Raw genomic sequence first — 11744 nt, 5'->3', positions numbered from 1 at the left:
TGTGTGTGTGTGTGTGTGTGTGTGTGTGTGTGTGTGTGTGTGTGTGTTTATAAGGGGTTGGTGAAGAAGTCACTAGGGGCTCTTCAACGAGCCCCCAAAGCCTCCTCCCTGTTTGCTCACATCTCCACCTGAAAGTAAAATTAGCCACATATACCTGCCTCTCATTTTCCCTGAAATAACTTTGCACAGTAATTTCGGGGACATTCTTATTTTTAAAATATCTGGTCCTGTTTGGCTCCATCCACTCTGAAACCAACCTTTACTTGCATCTTTGGATCTTCCATTTCAGATGAGAAAGCCAAACAGTCCAGAATAATCTACTCTTGAAATATGTAAAAACATGTCCCATCAGAGAACTGGAATCCTGTTGAGTTATAGCTTATAAATTCCCACAACCCAAAGAAGCATATGTAGGTAACATTAAAATGATGACTGCTCCCTTGAGGCATTTTATATTATACTTGAAACATTATTTTAACCAACCTTCCAGGCTTCAAAAGGACAGAGGGTTAGTAGGTCAATGATTTGCTTATGTTTCAGACAAGAAAAGGTATCAGACTACGTCTCATTTCTACTCACCTTCAACAATGTCTGACTTACCAGCCCCAGGTTTACGGTACTGATAGCAAATCCAAGTACTTCCTCTTCCGTATCCAGGGTGCATGCTGCTCCCCCAGCATCCCAAGCTAGAATCCTGAGCACGTCCCCGAATGGAGCAGCTGACATTGTATGCCCAATCCCTAACTAATGATTGTGGCCAGGAAAATGGTTATTTTGATTGGCCTACACCAATCAGGGTGCATGTCTGAAGCTGGGGATTAAGTCATTTCCCAAGAAGGACACGTTATATGGAGGATAGGTAGATACTAGTAGGAAAATTGGAGAAAGGGAAGAATGAATACTGGTTGTTCACTACATAGACATCTGGCCTGAAAGACAACAGCAAGCCCAGGGCTATATCTACTGAAAATTACTGTTGGGATTACTAATAAGGAAATAGTTTCCAGATTACAAACTAACAAACAACAACAAAATTCCAAGGCCAGTATGTTTCTTTTATTATTATTATTTTTGTTTGACTTAAGATGGTTGAATGATTTCATTTTCATTTATAAGCATTACAATAATTCCCATGCAAAAACCAAGACCGTATATGCCTAATTTCAATCGGCCAAAATCCAACCCGTGAGACTGGACATTCAGGATCAAAATCAAAATGTTGCTTGACCTTTCCAATAGTAGACATCACGGTCATCCTTTGAGAGATCGGTAGGCCCCTGACCTCCCAAACACTACAGTTTGCCATGAGTTCATACCAAAACAGGGAGCCGATCGATGCCTTGCAGCACCTAAACCTGGCAAGTAATTTCATTCATGAAGACAGGACACCTGTACACCAAGGCTGCCACCCACAGTTATCTCCTGGTTCCTGCTCTATAGAAAAATCTGCTTTTGAACAGGCATGGTATCTTCTTTGTGGGGATTGATATTAATTTTTCCTTCCAGTTTTCCTCAAAACTCTCAGTAGAAGCAAAGAGACTTTACAAAAAAGCTTACCTCTTTAATGTCAAAAGAAATACAGTTGACCCATGACTAATGCAGGGGTCAGCGGCACCGACCCCTGTGAGGTTGAATAGCCACATATAACTTTACAGTTGACCTTCTATTCACGATTCCAAATCCATACATTCAACTAACATATTTAGTGGAAAAAATCCGTGTATAAGTGAACCCGCAGTTTAAACCCGTGTTGTTTAAGGATCAACTGTACATACAAAGACAACTACTTTATCAAGCATGTACTTTCCCCAGCTTCAGATAAAGTCACTTAGCAGATATAAAGCTTTAAAAATTTCTCAGTAAGATAGGAACCAGGAATATCAAGGAGGGCAAAACAGGACCCCACAATTAAAGAACTAAACAAATACAAAGAATCATTCTGTTGATGAAGACAAATGGGCTAAATGAAGAAATGATAGCATTTCAACAGTGGATGTCAATTTATATTGAAATACACGCATTGGAACTCCGACAATGGCAAAAATCTCATTAGTGCAAATAACAATTATAATGGTATATTCTTTAATAGGATTTAAATAAGGCTTCAAATAATTACACACGCTAAAACTACCATTTGGAAACCTTAATTCTATCTGGAAAGTTGTCAAAGACACCCTTCCAAACCATCCAAAGTTCTGATTTAAGGACAATTACATTCAATGAAGTTGCTCCAAACACAATTTATAGCATTACCACTTTCAAAGTCTACGTTGTTTGGCAGAGAGGGAGAAAATACCCTGGCCACTGGTCGAAAGAAATAAATCCAACTAACGTACCAGGTAGTTCCCAGGTTCAGATGATTTTCAAATATCTGTGGTGATGAACGCTCATTAAAAAAAATAAAGACAAAAAAAGGAAAACAAAAAAATAAGAGAATCCTGAAGCATGAGAAAGAGATTTGTTTCCCCACTCCCATGAACAAAAGTATGAAAGCACAAAGTATGAAACAGAAAAAAGTGAGAGAATTCATGGGTATTTTCATCTATGGCTCAAGTTCTCCTTAAAAAAAACAAAACCCAAACACCAAAACAATGTGTAATAACTACAAAAAGTAAACAACAAAATCAGAGGCAGAATATGAAATAGTAATATACTGTTTCAGAGCCTGCACCATCCTGCAGAACCAGGAAACTTAAAACGTGTTCTTAACAGATCCAACCTAGGCTGGATATGTAAAAAACAGAAAGACGGCATCACAAACCACACTACATATTATGAGAGTTTTAGAACCAGAGGGGAAAAAAAGGCAGCAAAAACGCTCAGAAAAATTTATCATCAATTCTGAAATGGGGCCTTGTCACATCATCAGGGTTAATGAAGACGGAGATCGACTTCCCCGGGTTCTCAGTCACTAGTTGCTGCAGTTTTTTGGCCAGACGGTCATCGGGCTGGTTGGGGTCCCCTCCGTCGGACTGCGGGGAGGGGATGGTAGTGGTGCTCCCTCGTCTCTGGAGCTCCAGTGTCAGCCGGTTGGCTGCCTTGACGTGCTCGATGGCGGTGCGCAAGTGCTCCGCCGGGTCTGAGCGGACGGAGGAGAGCTTCCGCGCGTGGAGCATGACCGTCTCCTCGGACAGGTGCTCCAGCATGTTGCACTGCGGGATGAAGTAATTGGGACACATCTTGTTGACCAGACAGTGTTGCAGGTCATCAATGAGGCCCAGCAAAAAGTGGGCTGCATAGTCTTCTTGGGCCAAATAGTTGGCAGGAAGTCTGTCGCAGGCCCAGAGCATCATGCTCCGTAGGTGATAGGGGCTGATAGCCTTGGGCCGGGACAGGAGTTTAATGATGATGGCTTTGCAGGCCTGGTAGGCCTGCATGAGGCTGCTGGAGATGCACTTCTTCAACTGCACCTCACTCCTGGCAAAGGACAGCCGCCACTCATTGTCCTTCTTTCCCTTGTAGGAGCAAGCAGGCACCAGGTAAAACCCACTGATGACTTCTTCCTCGGTGATCTTCCCATCCCAAAAGTGGTTCTCCATGAGCCAGCTCTGGGCCACTGCCGGCCAACCCTTGAAAGAGACCACTGGGACAATATCGTACAACATGCGACTGCTCCCCACACCCAGAATGATGGAGATGATGGTCCCATTCTTTTCTACCTTTTCCACCTTTGGCATCCCTCGCTGGGGTTTCTTCTGTATCTCTGACAGGACGATGCTGATGGAGTCATAGAACCAGTCAGCCACTTTGGTTGGGGAGAAGAAGTAGTTGGTAGCACCATTGATGTGATCGACGATGGTGCAACAGTCTTTCCACTTACTGATCGTCCCCTCGTCAAAGAGCCGAAGGCTCAGCCAGGAGTGGCACAAGGCTGAATGGCGCATATCCAGCGTCACAGGCTGATTACGGTCGTGAAGCTTCAGGGCTGGCACCAGAAGAGTGAAGTCCATATCGTAGTCGGTCCCTCGGGCATAGACATTAAGCTCATCTAAGTCCAGGTCTACCACACCTTCCCGGACTCCTCCGGAAAGCAACAGATACTCATTGGCCACTGGAAGTTTTTGGTCCAGCTTTTGCACCATTCCTAAAAACAGAAGGAGAAAACACTGTTACAGGAAGCACAGATACAAGAGTCTTATGCATCAGTCGAGAATGTGCTGAGCTTCTAAGAGCCACTATTCGTTATCAATACAAAACCAGATCTTAGGCTGCTGCACGGACCCAGCCAACAGTACGTTGTTCATTTTCATCGGTGCTAGAATCCATCCTTTTCCAAATGGGAGAATTATGCAGATTCTTCTCTCATGGTGAAAGCAGTATCATTTTCAATCATAAACCAGGGCTCCTCTTCCCCCAGTCATCACCTCGGTTAATGGCACTGCCATCCACTCAGTCACCCAGGCTGAAAAACCTTAGTAAGTTTCAAGTCTTACTTGCCTTTCTACTGCCAAATCTTATCTATATAGCCTCTGCGACATTTCTTGTTCCTTCCCTGTTCTCCATCTCTGCTGCCATCATATAACGCCTGGCTCTTCCATCTCTTGCCAAAGCCGTCTCTCTCCCCCACACCCTCCCCCTGCTTAAACTTTCCTCTGTTCCGATGATTCTCAATGTAGGCTGTGGACACTGAAAGTAAGACACTTTCAGAGGACGGTGAGGTCATGACTCCTTTCATAATGCTAATACATTATTTGCCTTTTTCACTGTGTTGACACTTGAGCTGACATTTAATGGTACAAAAGTAAAGGAGGGCAAAATTGCTGGTGCCTTAGCATTAGTCAAGACACTGGCACCAACTGTACTAACAGTCATTTGATTCTTTTTTATTGGCATGCGCTAGCATTTAAAAATTAGTAACAGGGCTTCCCTGGTGGCGCAGTGGTTGAGAGTCCGCCTGCCAATGCAGGGGACACGGGTTCGTGCCCTAGTCCGGGAAGATCCCACATGCCGCAGAGCGGCTGGTCCCGTGAGCCATGGCCGCTGAGCCTGCGCGTCCAGAGCCTGTGCTCCGCAACGGGAGAGGCCACAACAGTGAGAGGCCCGAGTACCGCAAAAAATAAAAAAATAAAAATTAGTAATAATCCAGTTTCACTTAAAATCCTTAATGGAAAAGAAAACTGGATTAATTTTGTTGAATCCCAACTTTCAAACCTCCTTTTTATGTGACAAAATAGGAAGTAACCATAAGGCACTTCTGCTGCATACTGAAATACAAACTCTGTCTTCAAGAAAAGCACTCATGTTTGAGTTGGAGGCTAAATGAGCTGCTTTCTTCATGGAACGCCATTTTTAATTTAAAGAATTACATATAAACTATGGGTATTTAGACTTTAGTATGTAACAGACATTTTCTTAAAAACTGAACAAATTAAGACTGACTTCACAAAGACAACTGAGATATTTATTGCCAATGAAAACATCAGACCTTTCAGGAAAAAAGCATTATTTTAGAAAACTTATCTCCTGCACCATAAACTTAACATCTTCCCAAATTGTATACTTTTCTTTTTCTTTTTTTTTTTTGCGGTACGCGGGCCTCTCACTGTTGCGGCCTCTCCCGTTGCGGAGCACAGGCTCCGGACGCGCAGGCTAAGCGGCCATGGCTCACGGGCCTATCCGCTCCGCGGCATGTGGGATCTTCCCGGACCGAGGCACGAACCCGTGTCCCCTGCATCGGTAGGCGGACTCTCAACCACTGCGCCACCAGGGAAGCCCTAAATTGTATACTTTTCTAATGAGATTGGTGGTGATAGAACAAATGTGACTTTTAGGGATGATATTATGAGCTCTTTGAGAGTGAGAACCATGTCTCAAAGATGTATGAAGCAGCCACAGGGGTCTGCTCCCAGCAGGCACACAATTGAAGCTATGACTGAATGACAAAGGAACAAACAGATGAAATTAATAGGCTTAAATATGAAATACATAAAGGCGAGACGGAAATGACTGTTCCACGACCAACATACAAATTTACCTTCCCTGCTTCCTGTCTTTTTATTATGGATTTACCTGTGCTTCATTATCTGACAAACTACCAGCATCACTCCGTGACTTATTTAACAACTTTTCCTGAAAGATCGAAAAGAATGACCACAAATTATGATTCCATTAGTCATTGTAGTTACTTTTAATCAGCATAGTTTTTTATTCATAAGGCAATACCAATGCAAATAAATAAACCATGTATATGTGTCTATGCTACCACTATATTTCAGAATCTGACACTCTGATAAAAATGTGCTCTTTTTCATTCTTTAAAATCCTATTTTCCAAACAACAAAGAGCGAACGATCACTTTCTTTTTAAAGCAATCAATAAGTTATCCAGCATTAAAGAATCAACAATTCATCAGAAAGAGAATTCAGTGTACCCGATTTTTTTTTTGGGGGGGGTGCTGTTTCTCACGCTCCCTGTGCTGTGATGGGGCACCCAGATCCCTCTTCAATAAAGACTTCTTGTCTCAGCTGCTGAGGCTGTCAGTGCTTATCCCTCAAGGATGGTCTGACCGCAAAGAGCCACCTCAACTAAGACCGTGGGCTGTGGTTAGGGTAGGAGGTAAACATCCCGTAACCAATCAGTGTGGAAGTGCCCCAGTTCAGGGTACTCTGATGAGTCCCCGGCACCCAGAGTTCCCACTGGGGCCCGCTGAGAAGGACACCACACTTCTCCCTCCGCCTGACCCTGCTTCCGCCCCCTCCGTTGCACAGGTGCAGATCCCAAGGGTGCTCCTTTGTAAATATCCTCACTCCATCTCAGGGGTTGCTTCCTAAGGAACCCAATCTAAAACACTACATACTAACCCAAGCAGCCTTCACTACAAATCAGCAGTGAACAATTTATTTTCCTTTTAAAAGTGGTTTTTAAAAGCCAGACAGCAACCAGTGTGGAAATTGTAACACCGAGAAAAAGATTCTTTTCTCAGTTGTCATCGTGTTTCAGTATCAACCTCATCTTTACAAAGTAATAGCTCCTACCACCACAAGTTTTGGCTGTAGCTCTAAAAGGATAAGATGGAACTTTCAGAATCCCGAGCAGGTGGCGAAAATCACTTTTACTATTTTACAGGCTCACGTGGAGGTACAGATACTTTCAAAAGGAAACATTTGATCTTGAAATAATTTACTCATTATTTCATATATTGTTTCATTCCAGCATCTGGAGCGCCCCAAACACACCTGGGGAAAACCGTGACATGCTGGGTTGTAAGTAGTAAATAAGATCTGAATTGATCAGTAGTATTGTTATGTGGGCACTACGTAATTGTCCCCTCTTAGGCATAAATAACTCAAAATTATATACATCTTTTTCTCCTAGACTGGATCCAACTGGCTCTGAGCACACTAGCCTGAACCTGTCTACACAACCAGAATAACATGTGTAGTAATGGGCTGGGGATAACTTGTTTACAAACGTGTCACTGAACTTTGCCTTGGATTGCCACAGTTTTGTTCCAATAATTACAGGTGAGAAACAAAGCTAAAATTCCTTTCTGCCCTCTACTGGATTAAAGAAGAAGTTTTAACATATTTTCACTTGTTAGAATATTCCTCTTTCCTCCCAATTGCTGCTTATGCACCTAAAATGTTGGCCCTTCTTTCAAAAGAGCCGTATAAAGTATTTGGCTAAATTCTAATATTCAGGGGTTAGGATAATGTTGGACATTTCTTATTCCTTTAAAAAGGGCAGACAGAACTTGAGCAGTAGTGAGAATATAGCTGAAGCTCATTTGCTAAGCTCCTAAGAGTTAGAAACAAAATCCCTAAGGCCATACTGTTCCGGAAGCGGATCCCCTGAGACCTCCACATTTACATTTAGCCTGCCTGAGCCCATTAGTCTACAGTTTTACAGATTATTTGGTAGCACAAATTGGAGCCTTCCCCAGAACTGCACAAACTTAAAGGCCCTCCTTGAAAACTTTCCTGGGCTAAGTTTAAGTAAAAATCAGCTGACATTAGCTGTCATCCCAGATGGGTTGCCAGGCAACTAAAACACAGGCAGGGTCTGAGAGGGAAAAAAAATTCTACTGTACACTTTGGCTGTAGGCATTAGTTCCAACAGATGCCATCTCTGAACTGATAAGGTTTTTTTGTGTAATTACAGGAGATTTGTGTGATATCAAGTGCCTCTGGCTGTTTAGCTATTAGTAAATTATCGGAAACAGTGAGTGGGAACAAAAGAAAGGTTGAACACACACCATTGAGCTTGTTAGCAGCAGAGAAAAGGAGAGGTGGAGAAGTAGCTTATTCCCCTGGGCGGGTCTCTTCTTTTCAGGAAAGAACTGGCATATGTTTGCTCTTAAAAACACAAAGCAAAAGTGCCTCCCAGCCTCCCTTCCTGTAACTGATTCCTTGATTTCAGTTCATTTCGTAGTATCTACTTATGGAGACCTTAAAACTACTGTTTTAGGTACTGGGGCCCCAAGTTTAAGGAATGAGTTCCCTATCATCCACTTAGTTCTTTGCTGACTGCCTTTAGAACATCAAGTGAAAAACTGAAGTCTGTCCTGGACTCCCTTGTATTCTAGAGAACAAAACTTTATCACATTCTGTTGAATTCAGATTACTAATTCCCATCACTCAAACGTATAATGCCAGCTGGCTGACACCAGAGCACAAGAACTAAGTATCATTTGTCTTCTCCCATCTTCACAGCTTCCCTCAAGTACATCTATGAGAACTCAATTAGTAAATGGATAAGTGAAATTAGTACTTATATAGATTCCTTTAAAAAAATCAATTCTTAACTATGTTGAAGAGATAAAGATCTATCAAAGAGAGAAGACTTTTACGTCTTGTAATTAAAGCTACAGAATACATTTTATCTCTGTATATATCTTTGACTACGTATATAAAAAAGATTTCTATGTAGATAAAAAAGACCTGAATATCTCAATAATATTCATTGCTTCATAAAAAAGTATTACCTTTTTCACCTCAACTCATGTGAAACACCAATAACAGTGCCTTTATGGCACTGATCCTTAATAGTAGGAAAGGTACAGAATGGGATGATTTTGCAAAGTCCTTCTCTGATTTTGATACATTCCCTTAGGGTAGCAGTCTGCTTAGCTGTTAATAAACAATATAAACCTTCCTGTAAAAACATTATCATCTATGTTTCAAATATTTTTGTCAAACTTATTTGATAGTCTGAGCAACATTCTAAAAAGTAGGCATGGCCATCTTCTTCTAAAAAAGTCACCAATCTATGAGATTTTTAATGACTTCAAATTGGGGAAAGTTTTTTCATTTTCTTTATTCACAGCCAGAAATCATCTATATGAAGTCCCTCACTTTATAGGTGAAAAACTGAGTTCAGAGAGGAGAAATAACTCATTCAAGGTCACACAGCCCTGGGGACAGAGTCACAGCATTGCCTTTAATTCCCATATCTGTTGTGACGGTCAGAGTGGCAAATGCACACTGTTCTCCCTATGACAATGACCCGACTTGACATGAACGTAGAATGGCTGGGAAGGAAAGTAGCAGAGGTCTCAAGGCCAAGTGCCAGCTTTGCACTTTTGTTGGTCACAGCTTTCGTGTGACCTTGGACCGTCAGCAGAACATGCCCCATCATCCACATTTATCAGAAGGCAGGATGCACCTGACCTGTCTTACAAGAAGCTACCCATATTCCCAAATACACTATAAGACACAAGAAATACAGAAGCAAGACACCAGTGGAGCTTCCTAGCTTTTCAATTATCTGCTGAGTGATCATTAATATTAAAAATTTTATAGTATGTTTCATAAGTCAAAGAGTCTGTTTTATTTGGCATAACTTCTGAGACAACTGCAGGTAATGTTATTTAAACTTTTTAGAGACCTGATTAATTCACGTATGGTAATAACCTATTGACCAAATATAAATAGTAACAGGACTGATTCAAAAGATGCCTCCTCAAAGAAGTCTTCCTTGATCTTTTCGCATCTTGACACTAATAATGTCTGCGAGAACACTGGAGTCAGAGCAAGACAGGCTTGGGTTTGAATACTGGTTTTGTCATTTACTACTTAAGTAAGTCTGACAAGTTATTTAACCTTTCTGAGCTTCCAGTTCCTCATCTATTCAAAATGAACAAATAAAACCATAAAACCGCACTTCTAGGGTTGATATGAAATGTCTAAGCACACTGTAGATATTTAGTTCATTTTCCCCATATAGTCTTCCCTTTCTCCACCATCTATAAAACTGGCTTGGCCAAACAACTCCTATTCCACAGAGCTGATAATCTATCGAAAGCCTCTAAGCACGTGTAGGGCCTACAAAACATGTTAGATGAAGGGAAACGAATGGAGCATCCTCTCCTCCAGCCGCACCCAGACTGAAGCTAGCCCAGGGATGCCTCCTCTAGTGGCTGCCATCGGGTAGCACGGTGCACAGCCGGGCCAGTAGAAGGCGGGCTGGATTCCAGCCCTTTCGTGTTCCCTCAGAACAAGTGCCCTGCAAAATGAACAACCTACACACCCCTGTGAAGGACCTTGATCTGAATTCTCACCCTAGCACTTTCTACACCTATAATCATAGTGGGTTGTATTCATGGCTTATTGTCCCTCCTTAATGAGATAACAACATCTGGCACAGTAATTGGCAAAAAGTGTCAGTAAATGAAAGATGCTCTCGCAGTCAACAGTCTATGAGCTCCTGCAGTCAAGGTTTTACTACTGCAGGGGCTAATACAGACTTTGGGATTAGAAGGCAACTGTGGGTTGGGTGCATCATTTAGCTAAGTCAACTTGACCACATCATCAGTCACAAATTGGGAATCATGAGATTTGCCATATAATGTAATAGAAAATACTACCAGCGTATCTCTATAAAATCATCCAAAAGTCAGGTTGGAAAAAAAAAAAAAGCCTCTCTAATCTTTCATTATTTTCTTTCTTAAAAATTAAAACTCAAGTTCTAAAAATTGGTGGGCTTTGGCAAAGTTTACTAAGCTATTTTGAACAGAATGAACATGAGTCAGACCTGGACTCACGTCCAATTCATCCAGGACCAACCTAATTAAACAGTTTCCTTAAATGACATTGGGGAATAACAATTAAAAGTTTGATGGGGCGGGGGGGGCTTCCCTGGTGGCGCAGTGGTTGCGAGTCCGCCTGCCGATGCAGGGGACACGGGTTCATGCCCCCGTCCGGGAAGATCCCACATGCCGCGGAGCGGCTGGGCCTGTGAGCCATGGCCACTGAGCCTGCGTGTCTGGAGCCTGTGCTCCGCAACGGGAGAGGCCACAATAGTGAGATGCCTGAGTACTGAAAAAAAAAAAAAAAAGTTTGCTGGGTGGCCATGAGGTTAAAACAAGAAAATGCACACCAAATTACTTAGTGTGTGGTCTGGTACTCACTTGGCAGTCGATAAAGAGGGTTCTGGGCATGTGCCCACATTAGCAAAATATTTTTCCCATCCAATAAGTCTTGCCTTTTCCTCCTTTTAGTTCTTAGGATAGTTTAAAAACTCATGGTTTCTGCCAATCAAGACTTATTGGCAAGACTCAAAGGAGTGTCTCATTAGCCCCACCTAGCAGCCGCCTACAGCTACAACAGGGCATGAAAGATAGGTTGTTAGTTTACAAAAGGAGTGACCATTTTAGAAGGCTCATTCTTGAAAGATAAAAACAGTAGCAAGTGAAAAGTAAGAGTGATGCCAATACAGTATCATAAGGATACAGAAATATGCCAGTGATGACCAGATTACCTCTCTCCTGATCTTCAGAAGCAGCAAGAAGCTTCTAATGGAGATGT

The 11744-nt window shown here is 42.2% G+C and overlaps 1 protein-coding gene across 3 annotated transcripts in view; it reads right to left on the bottom strand.

Annotated features, from left to right (window-relative positions):
- Positions 1 to 1034: 1034 nt before the first annotated feature.
- MB21D2 (Mab-21 domain containing 2) overlaps positions 1035 to 11744 on the bottom strand; it is a 106213-nt gene continuing 95503 nt past the window's right edge. For all 3 annotated transcript variants that reach the window (XM_027108729.1, XM_027108744.1, XM_027108735.1), the window contains exon 2: positions 1035 to 4084. In XM_027108729.1, the coding sequence (XP_026964530.1) occupies positions 2820 to 4084 (1265 nt within the window). In that variant the 3' untranslated portion in view covers positions 1035 to 2819. The remainder of the gene's footprint in view (positions 4085 to 11744) is intronic.

Source organism: Aethalodelphis obliquidens, unplaced genomic scaffold, assembly GCF_003676395.1.
Source record: "Aethalodelphis obliquidens isolate GAN/ISIS:26980383/991018 unplaced genomic scaffold, ASM367639v1 scaffold1, whole genome shotgun sequence".
NCBI classification, from domain to species: Eukaryota; Metazoa; Chordata; class Mammalia; order Artiodactyla; family Delphinidae; genus Aethalodelphis; species Aethalodelphis obliquidens.
Note: the sequence above shows the minus strand (reverse complement) of the source record. Positions and strands in the feature narration are given on the sequence as shown.